The sequence below is a fragment of the Melanotaenia boesemani genome, chromosome 24 (genome assembly GCF_017639745.1).
Source record: "Melanotaenia boesemani isolate fMelBoe1 chromosome 24, fMelBoe1.pri, whole genome shotgun sequence".
Lineage (NCBI taxonomy): Eukaryota > Metazoa > Chordata > Actinopteri > Atheriniformes > Melanotaeniidae > Melanotaenia > Melanotaenia boesemani.
In genome coordinates this window covers 22,913,626-22,932,332 of record NC_055705.1, presented here as the reverse complement: position 1 = coordinate 22,932,332, position 18,707 = coordinate 22,913,626, and the positions used below count along the sequence as shown (strand labels likewise).

Genomic DNA, 18,707 nt, shown 5'->3' with positions numbered 1-18,707 from the left:
TTCAGCTCATCAATCACAGAAAAACAAACCTACTTTTTAAAACTTATGTGTGTATTTCACTGCTGAAAGAAGGTAACATAATACATGACTATAAATAATAATATTAAATATGATTTATATTTAATTTAAAAATAATACAAAACTGCATTTTCCCCCAGTGGTTTGTTATCGGTTGCAGGAAAAATAAAAAGCCTACCATGAGTAGAATAATTTAGCTGGTAAAGTTTGTTGGAACTTGCTTTTTAAATCGTGATGCGCAGTGTTAACATTTCAGATGAAACTGGAAGGATGAATGAGCTTCCAGAAAACATTTTCATTCCTTTCTCTTCACATTTCAGATAGTAAAACAAATATATATAAAACAGCACAAACAAAAAGTTGAATCTAATCTCCTAAATCCCTTTTAAGCTGTTGGCAGACTGTATTTAATCTTTAATAGGTGTACAGATGAATTTCTCTGGGTAAGTAAATCATGTTATTTGTTTCTGCTGGCAGATGATGGATGAGTCGGAGGCCTGTTCGCTGCCTGGAGGTTTGGCCAGCGTGAAGAGACAGTTTGAGGGCCATGAGTTCGCCTCTTCTTCCTCTCACTCCAGTGTCACCCAGGTTCATGTCCAGAGGAGAACAGTCCAGGTGAGACTAATCACAATCAGTTCTCTTTCTTTCTGTTTTCAGCAATTAGCATAAAGCGTACCATTTTTGCTTGTATTATGATAAATAAGCTTATTTGCTGTTTGAAGAGAATAATTCTTCGTTTGATAAACAAAGACCACAAACATGAGTTTGTCAGTAAAACAGGATATTTCACCACCTTTTATTTAATGCTACCTTCATGCCCCTCCTGTGGTACTGTAAGTCATACACACCCCAGTGTTCTGGTTCAGAGGACTGTGTTCAGTTCTTACTTAAGTGATAAAATCAATCATTCATCTCTGTAGTATTTTGGACTAGCGAATATATTAATGTGTGGAAAATGATTATCACATAGATGAATGAGAATAATGTAAGGCTATGTTTTTATCTTGTGAACCATTAAAAATCATCAAAATAAAAAGAATTCACCATATTTTAGCAGCTAGTTAATTGTCATTTTTTAGTTTTTGTTCTAAGCTAAGCTAAACTTAATTTAGCTTCATATTGAGCACAAAAATTAATGTGATGTCACTTTTCATATCTAATAATCCCCTCTAATTTTTCACTTTGTTTATAGTTCGAACCTAAAATGCTTGATTTTTTTTTTCAATCCCAAATTTATTTAAGTTCAATTTATTTTATTTATTATCAAAAAAGTCACACACTAACATTTTGCTTGGACCGCCTTCATCTTTAATCACAGCAGCATTCGCTGTGGCATTGTTTCCAGAAACTTCTGCAATGTCACAAGATTTATTTCCATCCAGTTGCATTTATTTTTCATCAAGATCTTGTATTGATGGTGGAGAGTCCGACCACTGCTCAAAGCCTTCCCCAGCATGTCCCGAAGATTCTCTGTAGGGTTCAGGTCTGGATTCTGTGGTGGCCGATCCATGTGTGAAAATGATGTCTCCTGTTCCCTGAACCACTCTTTCACAGTCTGAGCCTCATGATTCCCGGCACTGTGCCATCAGGGAAGATGGAATAACCTGCTTATTCAGGATATTCAGGTATCAGCTGACCTCATTCTTTGGACACATAATGGTGCTGTACCTATGCCTGAACCTAGACCTGAACCTAGACCTGACCAACTGCAGCAACCCCAGATCATAGACTGCCTCCACAGGCTTGTACAGCAGCACTAGACATGATGGCTGCATCACCTCATCTGCCTCTTCTTACTCTGATGCTCCATCACTTTGGGACAGGGTCAATCTGGACTCATCAGACCACATTACCTTCTTCCATGGCTCCAAAGTCCAATGTTTATGCTCCCTAGCAAATTGAAGCCTTTTTCTCCGGTTAGCCTCACTGATTAGTGTTTTTTCTAATGGCTTCACAGCTGTTCAGTCCCTTGAGTTCCTTCACATTGTTCATGTAGAAAAGTTCTAACTTTCACTATTAAACATGGTCCTGAGTTCTACTGCTGTTTTTCTTCCATCTGGTTCCACCAAACGTTGAAGTGATCACCGATCACCATCATTCAGGATGTTTTTCTAACCTAATTTCTTCCTGGAAGATGATGGTTCCCACCATCCTTCCAGTTCTTAATAATGCGTTGGACAGTTCTGAACCCAGTTTTAGTAGTTTCTGCATCTCTGATGATGTTTTCTCTGCTTGATGCCAACAATATGAAACAGACTAACATCGTTACCACAACTACAGGATGTGTCTTACCACATGGTTGTTTAAAAAATGAGAAGCTGCTCATTGCATCAGTTGGGGTTAAATAACTTGTTGCAGCTGAAAGATGATCACTCTGCAGGAATTATCCAATAGGAGGCTCCTGCATATTTGCTTAATTAAATCCAGGTGAAGACTTTTTTTTTGGCCAGGCAGTGAACACTGGGCACATAAAAGTAGGGTCTGGAAAAAAATGCTAATGCTAGAATAGAAGTAGCTAACCAAGTGAAAACATTATTGAGTTTAAAGTCTGAAGAAAAAATTCATTGTTCAGGGGTGATGGAAGAGGAAAGAAACCTTTTTCTTTCTCCTTTTTAAAGTCACCGGAACTTGGAAGACATCTGTCCCTCCTGGTTATGAACTCTGTAAAGGAAGAAGAAATGAAAGCCGCTGAATCATTTACATTCTGCTGTCGCTCTTTATTGGAAAAACTTGGCTGCTATGTCCAGGGCCTTCCAGTAGGTCAAATCAAAGAGGGCACCTTGAACTTAGCTCGTCTCTGGGAATCTGTCATCCGGTGCGTGAGGAAAATGCCAGAACACGTTACATCAGGCTGGGACAGGAGCGGATCTTTTCGAAGTAAAGTCCCTCCTTGCATTTTCCACATTTGCTCATTCATGCGGAGAAGCAGCAGAACTGTGCTGACTGTTAAATTTTACATTACGCTTCATGAGAGGAAATGTTCATATAAGTTTGATCAAGTTTCTGATTCCTTATAGTAAACCACTTCAAGGTTTTTGCACAGATGTGACATCATGGATGTTGATATACTGCAGTTCTAGACGAACAGAACGCTGCACATCGTCCATGTTTCCTTCATGCTAACAGGACAGCATACAAGCTCAAATATCACATTTCTCTTTCATCTCCTTAAGGAAAAGGCTGATGCAGTCTTACAGTTTTTAAAACATATTTTCTCCCAGAAACATCAGAATTCAAACTTGGGAAGCAGCTCAGTAATAAAAAAAAATATTTCTTACCAGACATAGAGGGGTCTTTATCAAGCTTTTCTTCAATATAAAAATGACCTACCCTCCTGCCGTTTCTTACAGCTCGCAGTCAGAAGGTGATAAAACCATGTCGAGTTGCATGTGCAGCCATTTGTATGCAGGGCAGAGGGGATTTGTGTGTGTTGGCACAGTGAAGGGGATTCAGCATGTCCACATTTCTCTGTGTTTGACAGGAGATGTCGAGCTCCACAGAGGTGACGGTGAGAAGCAGTGGCAGAGAGATCATGCCTGCAGCAACCCTGTCTCAACAAGAGGTATTTTTCACTAGATGTATGGAAGCATAAAAAACACAAGCAGTTTTATTATTATTTCATAACTTTATGAAATGAGCCTCATACTGAAGCATTTACTGCTGATTGAAAACAGTCTCAGGCTGCAGAGAAGTTGCCAGCAAGCTAATGATTTCCTGCCATCATTTCACAGGTGATCCATGATCAAAGAGTCCAGCATAACAACGTGGCTGCCACTTACGGGAACCATTACAATGAAACAGGTTATTCTGCTCATGCCTTTTACTTTGTAAATTGCACATTTTTATCACAGCACTGCTTGTGTCCTGTATATTAATGATTGTTCCCACTACGGGCTGAATAAAGGATGAGGTGAAAAAATGAGTTGGAGTGCAGATGATTTTCTATTCAGTGCAAAGGAGCAAATCTAATCAGGGCAAAGTCGGGAAGGTAAAATATTGGAAAGTGGAAATTGGCCAATCACTGCTGCATGGTTTTGGAAAATGAAAACTAGTCAGGTTTTTAATTATATGATTTATTTCTATGTCCAATTCCCTTGAGGTTCCTCAGCACGAATGATTTAATGAGGCAGCCTTCTTCTTATGTCCAATTCAGTTATGCTTGTCGGAGGAGAAGACCTACCAAAGATTTCTACTCAGGCTTTGAAGCAGCAGTATGAAAAAACCATTGAAGAAGCTGCACCAGCCAAGGAAATTAAGGTAACGATGCTGTCTGTTTGTCTAAACAGATAATAATTTTACATTTTTCTTCATGATATTAGCATGAAGACAAGGCCACAACACTGAAGTCATCAAAAAAGAAATTGTGCATGCCATGAGCTAATGGAAAATAAATTAGACTGGATGAAAGACATTTCACAAAGTTTGAAATTTTTCATTGTAACGTGTTAAAAGAAAAACTATTCACTACCAAAGAACTTGCATTTCTGCTTCCAGTTCAATATTTCAGTTATGAAAATGCACAACTCAACATGACTAGATTGGAGATGTGACTGTTTTAATGCATTTTCATTCAAATTAGGGGTTTTTATCTGAAGCTTTCAGTTTTGGAAAAGGGATTCAACAGTAGAACTGTGTTTCTTACTCTCAACTTTCAAGCTGTACTTTTCTATGCTTTTTTTGTTACAAAATGAGAAACTATTTAATTTCTCTACCTTTATTTCTATCGCTCTTCTGCTTTCCTTCTCTCTATAATTTAAAACACATACAAATCAAAGATTGATGTGGATCTGAACCAGTTCCAGTGGGCACCAGTAAACCAGTCCTCCAACGCTTCAGTTATTACAAGCTATGATACTTCGAAGACAGTAGCTGCTTCATCAATGGCTTATGAGGCAGCTGAACATTTCCCTCCTCCACCTTCAAACTTGCCACAAGAAATCCCTCAACACAGTGCATCTCTCCCGGATCAGCAGCAAGTCTCCCAATATCAGCTCAACGTAGGAAAGGAACAATACTTCAAGCACAAGAGTTTGGCTGAGCTAAAGCGCCTCTACAAACACATTCATCCTGAAGTGCGCAAGAACCTTGAGGAAGACTTCATGAGTCAGCTCACCGAGGAACAAAAGACAGCGTTAGAAAGAAAGGAAATAATAGGTGAAGTCCAGCAGGCGTGCTACATGTTTGAACATGACGGCAGCGACTCGAGTGAATGTTCAAGCACTGACAGGGAATACATGGAGTGGGACGAGATCCTCAAAGGTGAGGTGCAATCGATGCGCTGGATGTTTGAAAACAAGCCACTAGATGCGATCAAAGATGACTCCCAGGATGGCGACGAGGAGAAGAGCATTGCCCAGCCAGAAATCATTGCTGGCAAGGACGTCAGATACACAGCGTGGATGTTTGAGACTCAGCCCATAGATGCTCTTGGGACAGAGACAACAGAAACGACTGAGCAGTCGCAGAAACAGAGCGATCTCGCAAGAGGAGACGTCCGCACAGCCACGTGGCTTTTCGAAACTCAGCCTCTTGATTGTTTGAATAAGATCTACCAAGAAGACGAACAGGAAACTGATGTCATAGTCAGCAAAGACATCACCGGTGGGGACGTGAAAACCGCCAGGTATCTGTTTGAGACCCAGCACCTGGATTCCCTGGGTAAAACAGAAACTATCGAGGAGAGTCACTTCTTGAGCTTGAAGTCGGAGTTGGAAGAGATTAAGGGTGACGTGAAGACAACCACCCGTATGTTTGAGACGCAGCCTATGTGTGTGATCAGGGGGGATTCAGGGGAGATGCTAGAAATCACCACCATCCGCAGGGAAGAAACAGAGAAAGGAGATGTGAAGTCATCGCGTTGGATGTTTGAAACCCAGCCTCTGGATATGATTAACAAAGACCCCACAAAGGTAAAGCTGATATGTGGTATTTCCATGGAAGACAACACTCAGGGTGGTGTGAACAAAGGCCGATGGCTTTTTGAGACAAAGACACTTGACACCATCAAGGATGAGGAATGGGAGACTTCCAGACAGCAGAAGGAAAACATAGTCGGAGCTGATGTAAAGAAGCACTGTCTTGTTTTCGAGACTCAGCCCATGGACACACTGAAAGATAATGCCAATGCTCGACCTTTGCCATCAGAGGATATTGTAGGAGGAGATGTTCGATCAGCCAAACATCTATTTGAAACAGGGCCTACAGAAAATCTGAAAGAGCTGCTTGAAGTGGGGAAACTCAAGAAAATGGTCACATCCGAAGAAGAGAGAGGTGATGTGAGGCATCAGAAGTGGGTCTTTGAAAGCCAGCCACTGGAGAATATACGGGAAGAGAAGAAGGCGATTATAAGAACAGTGAATATTGAAGCTCTTGACAAAGGAGATGTGACTAACTATAAGGAAAGGTTTGAAAGCATGGATTTAAGTAAATGTGAAGAAACACAGAAAATTCAAGTTGAAGGCGTGACAAGTGGGTCTGTCAAGTCCAACAGAGTACTTTTTGAATCTACCCCGATGTATGCCATGCAAGACCGCTCCGGCCATTACCACGAGGTGAGGACCGTTCGACGGGAGGAGATTGTGAAAGGAGACGTGCGCAGCTGCAGGTGGATGTTTGAAACGCGACCCATCGATGAGTTTGACGAGAGCATCAATAAGTTCCAGCTCATAAAAGGCATCTCCAAACAAGAGATCGAGTCGGGCGATGTGAAGACGGCCAAGTGGCTGTTTGAAACTCAACCGCTTCATGCCATTAAATTTTTTAGTAACGTTGAGGAAGAGGAGCGTAAAACTAAGGAAGGTATTGAAATTGAAAAGGGGGATGTGAAAACATGTAGGTGGCTGTTTGAGACCCAGCCAATGGATGTCCTGTATGAAAAGGTGGAAAAGAGCAAGTCCGACTTAGAAGAAGTGCAAAAAGGCGACGTGAAAACGTGCACTTGGCTTTTTGAGACCCAAACACTTGACAACATACGTGATCATTCAGAGTTAGAGACCGAGACCATTCTTAAAACCTGCACCGTAAAGCAGGAGGACATTCATGGAAAAGACGTGCGGCTAGCTCGCTTCCTCTTTGAAACCGAGAACCTGGAGAACATCACAGGGGAGGACAGCAGCTCTTTCAGGAGGGTCACTGAAATTGACGTCCAGTCAGGCGATGTCTCCAGGATGAAATATATCTTCGAAAATCGTTCCTCTGACATTATGAGTTCCACCGCTGAGGAAACGATGCAGAGACTGAAGACACAGCAGGCCGAGGACATCCAGAAAGGAAACGTGGTCAACTGCACCTGGATGTTTGAGAACCAGCCAATCGATGCTATCCATGACGAAGTCAAGATGGCAAGGGATACTCGCACTGTGACAGATGTTCAAGGGGGTGACGTTGACAAGGGCCGCTTCATTTTCGAGACTTACTCTTTGGACCAAATCAAAGATGAGTCCACTGAGACAGATATTTCAAATTTCACAAGTATCTTTAGACACGGCACAGAGAAGGGAGACGTGAAAAATTACACCATGATGTTTGAAACTCAGCCGCTGTATGCTATCCGTGATAAGGAGGGCCATTATCATGAGGTAACCACGGTTACTAAAGAAGAAATCATGAGAGGGGATGTAGTGGGGGCCCGATGGTTGTTTGAGACAAAGCCTCTTGATTCAATTAAAGATTCAGAGGAGGTCTATGTTATTAAAGCCGTGACTGAAGAAGGTATTAACAAAGGAGATGTTAGCTCTGCTAGGTGGAGGTTTGAGACGCAGCCTCTGGATGAAATTGCAGAGGAAATAAAAGTAAGGTCAAAGACTGTTGCCGATATCCAAGGCGGTGATGTGAAGACAAACAAACAGCGATTCGAGACTGATGAAATAAGTCAGAAGTACATCAGAACAGTGAGCGTGAGCGAAATCCAAAAAGGCGATGTCAGATCTGCCACGTGGATGTTTGAAACTCGCACAATCGATGAGATCCGCGGGGATGGCGGGGAGTATAACAGCATGGAGAAAGTGACAAAAGAGGAAGTCATGAAAGGGGATGTCAAGCAGTCTGTGTGGCTGTTTGAAAAGCATCCCCTCGACAGCATCAAAGAGACCGAAGGCACGGAGCTTGTTCTTACAAAGGAGACAATCCCACAGGCTGATGTGAAGACAACGACGTGGATGTTTGAAACCACACCGTTTCATGAATTCAATGAGAGCAGCACAGAAAAGGCAGAGATCATAGGTAAAAGCGTCAAAGAGACACTTGAGGAACTTTACAGCCAGAAAATGGTGGATTCGCAGGGCATCCTCATCGAAGCAGATGAAATTGGTGATGTGCGCATGGCGAAGTATAAACTCATGAACCAGGATGCTCCACAGATCCAAAAAGAGGAGATCATTAGAGGAGATCTGAGCAACATAATGATGAACCTCTTGAACCGCCGGGAGACCACTGAAAAGGCCATAACTATTGACAGGAAGGAGCGGGGGAACATCAACACCACAGTGAAACAGCTGTTCAGCCAGGAAAAAGGAATCAATGTGGAGAAAGAGGCGATCATACGTGGCGACATTCAAGAGGCAATGAACAATCTGCTGAAGACAGAAGGCTCCTCCAAGCGTGGCATCCTGATTCAGGAAGATGAGAAAGGAGATGTGAGGATGACTATTTATTCCCTGTTGAATAAAGATGAAATCATCAGCATGGAGAAAGAGGATATAATTCAAGGGAATGTCAGCAAAACTCTTCAACGTCTTCTGTCCAACTCAGAAGAGGAGTCGAAAAAGATAAGAATCGGAGACACTGAAAGGGGTAATGTGAGTTTCTACACAACGTGCATCGAGTCAGGAGCCTTGGATTACCTGAAGCAACTCCAGTCTGAGTCCGGTGAAAACCAGGAAGAAGTACAGAAGGAGCACATCATCGGTGGCGATATTGAAGAGACTAAATTGTTGCTGAAGAAGAATCAGCAGCAGATTGGTCGTACCATTGCTGAGGACGACATAGTTCCAGGTGACGTCTGCAGCATCGTTCAGGTATTCATGACGGAGCCTGCTGTTACCTACAGAAACCTGGAGAAAAAGGACATTGTTAAAGGAGATCTTAACGCGGCCCTCGATTCCCTGACCCAAGCCATCAACCAGAGAGTGATCATAGAGAAAGAGGAGGTGGTAAAGGGAGACATATCCACTACTTTGAAGTCTCTGGAGGAGGCCCAGCATCAAGCCAAAGAAATGGAAAAGCCTGAGATCATCAGAGGTGACATTAGGGGGGCTCTTGAGTCACTTGAGAAATCTGCATCCACTAAAACAGAAGTAACTGTAGAAGATTTAGTGCCAGGTGATGTCAAAGGAACCCTAAAATCCCTGGAGGAGGCCACACAAGCTGTGAAAGAGGTGGAAAAAGAGGAGATCGTCAGAGGAGACATCCACACTGCCATGCAGAGTTTGCACGAGGCATCAAATGAGAAAAAGATTTACCAGCATCAGGTGAGCGAACAAGGGGACATTAAAGCCACTATTCAGCTTTTGCTGGAGCCAGGAACCTCTCCAAGAATGCAGCGCAGAGGGAGCATTGAAGGAGATGTGAAAACATCCATAAAATCCCTTTATGAAGGGCAGGAGACGGCACAGGTGGAAAAAGAAGAGGTTGTTAAAGGCGATGTTCAAGGGGCGATAAAGTGTCTCATGCAAAGAAAACAGTATTCAAGCAAGAAGCGCATGCATCCTTCGAAGAAAGCAAAAGTGCCTGTGAAAAATCCATCAACTGTAAAGCAAGTGGAGCATGAATGCTTACATGAGGCTAAGAGTGAGAGTGTAGCAGTCGCTGCAGCCCCCACTGTGAAAAACCTCTCTCAGAGCAGTGAGTCACACAAGCACACACAGAGGCATCATGAAAGCAAATCGCTGAAAACGCAGGTAATAACCCAAGAGGGCCACTCTGTTGCTGTAGTCAAAACAGACAATCCTGCTGGGGCCTCTCATCAGAAGAGCATGAAAGAACAGAAAGACAAAGTGCTGCCCCCACAGAAAACACAGGCTCCGAAGACTGTTGTGATGAAGAATAACCCAAAAGCCAATAATGATCAGACAGAGGTGAAAGCAGCTGATGTGAATGTGATGAAAGAGGTGCAGAGCACATCACAGAGCAATGTTTCAAGCAAGCAAATAAGCCAGAAGAAGACAATCAAACAGGTCCAGAAGACAGTGATGGAGAAAACTGTTGTGCATAAAGAAAACGTAACCGTGTCGGCTCAAATGGCCCAAAAGCAAACGGAAACCAACACTCTCGCACAGAAGCCAAATATAAAACATCTAAAGAGTGATCACCGAAGCCTTGACATGAGAGGGAAGAGTAATATTAAAAAGGCAAATCCGGAGATTCACTTCCCTCCTCCACCCTCCTCACCACCTCCGCCCTCTGAGTCTGACCTCTCCCTCCCTCCGCCACCATCTCCGGTAACGGAGAGCCCAACATCACCCACATCCAGGCCTTCTATCATGAGGCAGGACAGCGACCTGCCTCCTCCTCCACCACCTCCACCCCCCACAGAGTGCCTAAAGTCTGAGCCTGATTTCTTCCCACCTCCTCCACCTCCTCCACCTCCAGCCTCTACAGGTAGACAAGATTTTCTTCCTCCACCTCCATCACAGCAAGAGCTTAATGCAATACCTCAGCCTCCTCCTGCGAAGATTGGAAAACCTTTTGGCAAGCCTGTATTTAAAGTGCCCAAGCCGCTGGAGATACAGAAGCCAGTGCAAGTCAAACCCAAATGGCAGAAAAAGCAGCCGACTCCTCCACCGCCCCCATCTCAGCTCCCTCCTGCTCAAGAAACAACAGTGTCTACAGTCCATAAAGAGGAAGATAAAGTTCAGAAGGCGAAGCAGGAAACTATCCAACAGACTGCAACAAGCAGCCAAAATAAAACGGAAGCAGTGTCATTGATAAAAATACAGAGCATCCCAGCTGTAAAACCAGAACCAACCACACAGTCGCCCAAAAAAGTCTTTGTCCCGCCCATTAAACTGCCTCCACCTCCAGACTCTGCTCTAGCCCCAAAGGTGAAACCATATGCTCGCAAATTTAAAACCCCTCTCATGCTTGCAGAGGAAAGATACCGCCTGCAAAAGCTGGAGAAGGAGGAAGAGGACAAGAGTAAGGTCTCTTCTCCCACTTCACCACCACTTAATATGCAATCCTCTGCTGGCAGCAGGGAAGTTTCAGCAGCAGAGCACATTCAGAGCGAAGTGGCCACAAAGGCGACAAAAGCAAAGAGCGAAGAGGGAATTTCAGCAGAAGACTCACCTGCCCAGAAAACCCCGTTCCAGATCCCTTTAAACAAACCCTCAATCCCTGTAATAAATAAAAAATCAGCTCCTGCATCTTCAAACGTGTCCTTAGATAAAAAGAAAATTCCCAGCAAGCAACCCCCTTCAACTGATGCTGTTATTCAGACTGTTTCTGAGGCCTCAGAAAACCAAATCCACTCATCCTCCAGCATGGCTACTTCTTCAGTCACAGAGCAGCAGCAGTTTATTAAGAAATCCAGCGTCAGGTCTGTTGCTGTCCAGGAAAACGTAAATCTTCAAAGCCAGGCTGGGGTCACATTGACAACTGAGGGTGTGAAGAATATTAATGTGTCTCTGAAACAGGAGGGGAAAATAAGCCCCTCTCAGCCCACTAAAATTCCTAAAGTAACTCCAAGTTTCAAAGTGAAAACATTTAAAATGCCAGTGGAGAAGAAGGGGGAGCTGTGTGAAGATCTGGGCCAAAAACAGAAAATCAAAAGTGAAATGCAGCAACAAGAGAAAAACAATGTGTCACAAAGAGTTGAATCAAAAGTGAGTTTGCAAAGCAACCAGCTGACTTCATCTAAAACTGAAATGAAAACAGAAGTGAAAGTAAAACAGATGAAAAATCAGGTGACGCCACCCACGAAGGAGGCTGAGGTGGAGTCTCACTTGAAAAAAGGAAAGACTGAAGAAAAGCCGTCGCCATTGGTTACTGATTCAGTGCCTAAGGTGGCTAAGATAACATCTGCGGCAGCTCATCAAGGACAAAACCTTGTGTCTGTCTCCCACAGTCAGCAGAGCATGAAGGCTGCGCCCATTCAAAGATACAAGGAGGTTGTCGTGACCGAGAGTGTGGTGCAGCAGGAGACCGTTCAGATGCAGCAGCAGCAAATTAAGCTACAAGCAACAGGAGTAAATAAAGCTCAGATAAAGGCAGGGGAACCCAAGGAAGTGTTGGTGAAAGAAGCTCAAAAAGATGAGGCTCAGAAAGAAGAAATCACAGATTTAGAGAAATTTAATGTGATGCACCAGGTAACTGCTCAAATAAAAGAGCTGGAGGGTACGCCCAGCAGGATAGACTCCAACACTGTCAGGATGATCATAAGCAAAGTTCCCGACTGGGCTTTGGGCTCAGATGAGAAGAAGAATTTGAGTGAAGTTGCGAAACAGCAAAGCAAAAAGAAGCTAAAAGAGATGATGGCTTATGTGAAGAGCCTCATTCAAACAAAGTTAACGCTTGTGGAGAAAAACATGATAGCAGTAGAAAAGGAGGTGAAAGAAGAGAAACAGGAAGTGCCAGAGCCACCACCGGTGCCTCCAAAACCAGACAAGAAGGTTTTCAGTGGGATGATGGCAAAGGCATCGAAGGTTGGTGGCAGCTCGTACAAAAGCGAGAAGAAGGTAGTGGAAGAGAAAAAGTCGCTTCAAGAGAGCAGAGTGCATCAAGAGATGAGCGAAGTGGCTGATCAGAGAGTTTCCTCTCCGTTAGCAAGCATCCGAACTCCATCGCCCACTTTTATTATGATTGAATCAAGGAGGGTGGACTCACCGCTCAGAGTGACTCCTTCTCCTCCACCCTACAAGTCTGTCGGGACGCCTCCGCCGCCTCCCCGCAAATCATACACGCCTACGTCTACCTTCAGCAGGACATCACCATCTCCAACCCTTAGCCGCTCAGAGAAGCTAATGAAACTTAGGGATACCACCTCAAAGCTTTCCCGTGGAATCACCCCCCCACCTCCAATGCCGGTGTCGGAGTCCTTCATCGCTGAAAGAGAGCGATCATCCTCGCTCAGCGACAGGGAGACTCCCACCGAGAGAGGCGAGCTTGAGTTGGTGGACGTCACGGAAATGGTTGACTCCATGATGACAGTTAAGGATAAAAAGTCTTTCTTCGAGGAGGCACAGAGGGCGGAAGTGAACAAGATGTACATCCGAAAGGATCCCATCGACATCCCTGAACGTTTGGGACCTGATGCAGAGGAAACTCCTGAGACTGTAACCATAGATCTAATGAAACAGGATCTTCCAAAAGTTGATTTATCAAAGCTTGTGAACAGATTTGAGTCTCCACAGCTGAAGATTTACACCAGGAAAGAGCCCATTGTAATAACAGAGAGGCTGGGGAGCGATACAGAGGATGCAGAGGCCGAATCCCAGACCCCAAGAAGCGAAGAAATCCCAACGCTCAACGTCAAAGCAATAAAGGATGTGTTCGAGACAGGGGAGCATAGTTCTCAAGCAGCCCGAGAGCTCAGAGAGCAAATAGAAAGAAGAGAATCCGAATCGGCCTGTTCCGAACTGGGGAGTCGCAACGAAACCACTTTGGCCATTGAGCAGTTCTGCAGCATCGGTGACTTTGGAACCACAGAGACAAGGAGTGAGATACATTCAGGGAGCTCCATGGGCCGAGGTAACCCTCCGTCCTATGCAGATGTGGTGAGGGGCAGGGTACCAACTGTAACCGTGCCCCCTGAGGCCTCCACCGAGGAGCTGCTGAGAAACTTCCAGCAGTCCTGGGCCGAGAGTCAAGGAGTTTTCCAGAACCTGGGTTTCAGTGTGACAGAGCAGAGGACTTCTCAGGTGGTAACCCACCAGCAGGAGACCTTCGTGTCGGGTAAAATGAGCTTTGCAGCATGAGGATACTAAACAGTGCTGGTGTGTTTAACCTGGTTTGTTTTTGTGTGGAAAGATTAGAAGCTTTAATCAGACACTCAGTCATCTGTTTTTTATTTATTTTATTTTGTATGTTTATACTAAAACTTCATTCCTCTGGCTTTTTTTTTTCTTATTTCTAACTTTTCTTCTGAAGAAACTCCCGAAATAGAAGCATAATTACTTTTCCTAAGACTGCGTAGTCATTATTAAAATCACTCTCAGTCCTTCAAAGACATGTCACATGTGAAAGGTTTATTGCAACTCTTCCAGTGATTAAATTTTTAATCGAGGCACCTTGAAGCATCTGCAGCGTGTTCACACACTTCTCCTCTTCAATTTGATTTTTGTTTGCTCTCACTTCTTCTAACAAAATTAAAATAGAACATTTTAATCACACATTTTTTGAGAAATTCAAAGAAAGGAACTAAACAGGATTTTATTTATTTAATAGGAGACTCTATTCTCCATCTACGTGACCATGTAAATAGAATAAACAGAAATCATGTCAACATGTCTCTGAAAACATTTTTTATGCATATTTTGTTGCTGAATCAAATAAACATTTTTGTTTTGATAATAAATACAAAATGTTTTTGAAATGAAAAATTGTATAATGATAATACATTTATAATTAAAATTCCCTGTAAGAGGAAAAAAGGCTGATAATGGATGTATTTAAATAATATAATGAATGAAATTATGATAAATTTGTTTAAATTATTTTATTTAACTTTTTTAAGCAATTCCTCTAAAAATAAAATAAATTAAAATTAGTTTGATAATAATTATTCAATGAATTGATTAAGTTATGCTCATTATAATTAACGTTCTAATTAATTTGATTACATTATTAAAGAAAATGTTATTTATGTTTTTATTTATTTTTTATTTAATTTTTTAAAATTCCCTTTAAAGAGGAAAATCCGGGGCTGGAAATAAAAGTAATATTGTATAATGAGTTGGAAATATTTAAAGTTTTGAGAAATGAGCACATGATGGGTTCGTTTGGTTTTGTTTTTTAGATTTGATGTCATTGATAGACTTTTTTTTTTTTAAGACCTACAAGATCTATATGATTTTTAAATTATTTTCCCATAATCAGAATATTTAAATGTGTAAATGGGAAGATGAATGGTTTCATACTGAATATGTCATAAAACAGCAACATTAATTTTGCCATCTTTATATTTTCATGTATATTTTTATGTGCTTTGTACTTTATTTAATATATTATGCAGATTAGATTTGTAGTTATTCTCCATCATCACTGGTTTCTCCCACTTTGTATTTATAACATCTAAACCATGGAGCATGAATCACACACTTTGGCTAGTTTTGCTCCAACTGAACCTAAAAAACAAGAATAATTCAACTTCCAACATTGTTATCTCAATGTTTTAGTCCAACTGTGGAAAATTCAGTTTAGTTTCAATCAGACTAACATGTTTTCATGCACTTCGTAAGTCTGGTTTTAGTCAGACTAACACAGTAACTCAGTTTCTTCTTTTTTCTTTTACTCTATTGACTGTGATTTAAATAATAAGAAAGAAAAAAATATGATTCTTTCCAGGATTTAATCTTTTGAGAAATAAAATTTTTCTTTCTCCTTTGCAGAAAATTCGAATTCCCGAGTCCGAGCTGTGCAAGGTGTGTCGGAAGAGGGTGTACCCCATGGAGTCGCTGATCGCGGACAAACAAAACTTCCATAAAAGCTGCTTTCGCTGTGAGCACTGCAGAGGCAAACTGAGGTGGTGCTTCTTCACAGAGCAGAGACATGTTGACAGAGCATTTTAGCATATTTTAATTATTTCTCCTCTTTTTTTAAAACCAGCCTCGGCAACTACGCCTCTCTCCATGGACAAATGTACTGCCAGCCACACTACAAGCAACTGTTTAAATCCAAAGGAAATTACGACGAGGGATTTGGACATAAGCCACACAAAGAACTTTGGAGTAACAAGAACCAGCAGGATTCAGCCATAAAGTCACCAAGACCTGAAAGGAAAGTCCAAGATTCAAGATGTTCCACACCTGAGAGCACAGCGATAATTCCGGGCAACGATGTCTGCAAAGTAAGTGATGAAAACAAAAGGCCAGCGAGTAAAATTTCAGTAGTGTGGCCTCCACAAGTCGATTCTCCAAAGAAATCCTTCACGATTGAGGAGGAGTTGAAGTTGGTTAAGCCATCGTGGCCCCCAAAAGAGGGCTCAGCTCAGGAAAATGACTTCAATAAGCCTTCATCAAAAAAGACTGGTCATGCCATGGTTGAAGAACAAAATGGAGATCAGGGATGCATAAAAGAGCCTGAGGAGACTCCAGCAGTGCCAGAGGTTCAGGCCTCCCCCCCATCCACCATGGGCGAGGAACCGACGAGCAAAGAGCCAAACGGCTGCTTGGAGGTGGCTTCTGAACGCCATGATGGAGGCGAGGAGAGGGAGCAAAGGGAAGGGGATGATCACAGAGGTGGGGAAAGCACAAAAGATGAGAAGAACGAAGCGAAAAGTTCAGAAACGGTGGAGGAAGTGAAAGAAAAGGAACCTGAGGAAAGCCAAAAGGATATGGAAGGTGGAAAGAAAGAAGAGGAGGTAAAAGTCACGTTAATAGATGAGGAGACGTCTGAAGCTCCGGTGCTGAATGGAAACTCCAACAATAATAATAACAACCAGGCTTTATCCCAGCAGGAAACACTGGTTGAAGAGCTTGATGAAGGTGAGGAGAAGGAACACCAGCCACTGCTTGTGGCAGATGCTATCAGACCAAAGCAATCAAACTGGATGCCAAGTGAACTGCTGCATTTGGCTGAGAGGGATGACGCTTTTGTGCCAGAGGGTGCCAAACACATGGCAGCCACCACAGACTGCTATTCAGAAACAGATTTCTTCCCAGAGCCAGCCGAGGGAGCGCTCGCTTTCAGACACACGGCCGCCCAGCCGCAGGTCAGCACATCAACCTTCCTCCAGGATGTTTTCGCCGGCCTGAGCTCCAGCAGCTCCAGCCTGCTATCTGGTTTCAAATCAGCCGGGGGGAGGCCTCTGGCGTCGGCGCTGGATGACCTTTTAGACTTTGGCATAGAGTTGGGAGATGTGAGGGGTGACATCTCCACGGCCGACGCTTCCCTCTGGACGGAGGATGAGGACGTCCTGACAGCGGAGCAGCAGATCAAGAGGAACAGATGCTACGATAGCGAGGACAGTGATGGGGTTTGAATTTGGTTGATTTAAGTAAAAAGCAAGCAGCGCTGGCGATCACATCATTTTACATCTGTGTCCATGGAGAGATGAACTGCTCTGGAATGATTTAGAGTTTTATACCAATCATTATCTTGCTTTGTTTGATGCTGACTGAATGCACCTGGCGTGCACTGCGTATGTTACATATCATCTTTATTAGCTTCCTTTCTCTGAATAAAGAGTTTTACCCTGTTTTCATGTCTGTTATTTCTTGAGTTTGGAATAAAGTTAAACAGACAAAACATTTTAATCCCTAAGAGAAGTGGAAGAAATAGCACCTCTTATCTGGATCTCCTATGTCAGGCTGTTAAAATCAATTTAGATCAAAAGCAGATTCAATGCAATCGGAGCTCCAGCGGCTCAGACCAGCGACATACAGCAAAAAACCCTAGAAATTACAAAAACATATATATATGGATGATAGTTATATACATTTAGCAAATTCATCCTGTGGGCCAGTTTTGGCCCCTGTGGCTTATGTTTGACAACCCTGCCTTAGGTATCACTGGTTCTAATGCACAGCCTCCCAGGTGAAGCCTCTTCAGTGAAATCATATTGATTTTCACTGAATTTACAGACTTTTCCATTAGGTGCCTCTTCTTTCCTCCCTCCTCATTTAGAGGTTGAACATAATGTGTGTGTGTGTGTGTGGGGGGGGGGGGGGGGGGGGGGGGGGGGGGGGGGTAATTGGCTGCTTAGAGGAAATATTGCTGCGTTAATTACAGCAGCTAAAAGTGATGGCTTCACCATTTCTGGTGGGTCATGCAGCGTTGTGCTGACAGACACTGATGCCACAGATGCTGGTTCAATAATTCAGCATCCTGTCCCAGAATGCCGTTTGGCATTTTTTAAATTGGACATTATGTTTTTTGCAGCAATGTTTTCACTGACATTTGGAAGCAGATGCTTTAAATCATTTCATCCACCTGCAAAGCTATCACACACCAAACAGGATGTCTGTGCTACAGGTGAGTCTGGCCTGGAACTGGTCTTGTTCATGGTGTCATGTTCATGGCACAACCCTGCTGTGGAAGTCTGTCAGAATGGTTGGACTGGGAATTACGAGCAGCCTCATCATCATAAAATTCTGTGGAGTAAACATTGAGATTTAAGGCTGCTTTGTATCCATAAATGATTCAATTTAGCTGAAGATCAGGCGAAACTGGCAGATAGTTAGAATTTGAGTCGTGCTAGGTTTAAATCCTCTGAACGTATCCCAGTATTCTGGGATTTCAAATATATCTTGTGACAGACTGGAAACCAGTATAAAGATGTTATAACTGGTGTGATGTGTTTAGACCTCTTAGTCCTGGTTAAAACTCCAGCAGCAGCATCTGGATGAGCTGCAGATATTTAGTCATTTTTCTGGGAAGTCCAGTTATGAACCAGTACAGTAATCCAGTCTGCTGAAGAGGAATACATGGAAGAGTTTCCACTGGTCTTACTGAGAGACCAAACCTTTAATTCTGCTGGTGTTTCTGAGTTGGTACAAAGCAGTCTCAGTGACAGCTTTCATGTCAGATCAGGCCTG

At 43.0% G+C, this 18,707-nt stretch overlaps 1 protein-coding gene across 1 annotated transcript in view; it reads left to right on the top strand.

Moving 5' to 3' along the window:
• Positions 1-15,692, top strand: part of xirp2a (xin actin binding repeat containing 2a) — a 67,507-nt gene extending 51,815 nt beyond the window's left edge. Inside the window, exons 4-9 of the mRNA XM_041978947.1 lie at positions 496-633; positions 3,500-3,580; positions 3,750-3,819; positions 4,172-4,275; positions 4,794-13,905; positions 15,561-15,692. Of these exons, the coding sequence (XP_041834881.1) occupies positions 496-633; positions 3,500-3,580; positions 3,750-3,819; positions 4,172-4,275; positions 4,794-13,905; positions 15,561-15,655 (9,600 nt within the window). The 3' untranslated portion in view covers positions 15,656-15,692. The remainder of the gene's footprint in view (positions 1-495; positions 634-3,499; positions 3,581-3,749; positions 3,820-4,171; positions 4,276-4,793; positions 13,906-15,560) is intronic.
• Positions 15,693-18,707: the final 3,015 nt, after the last annotated feature.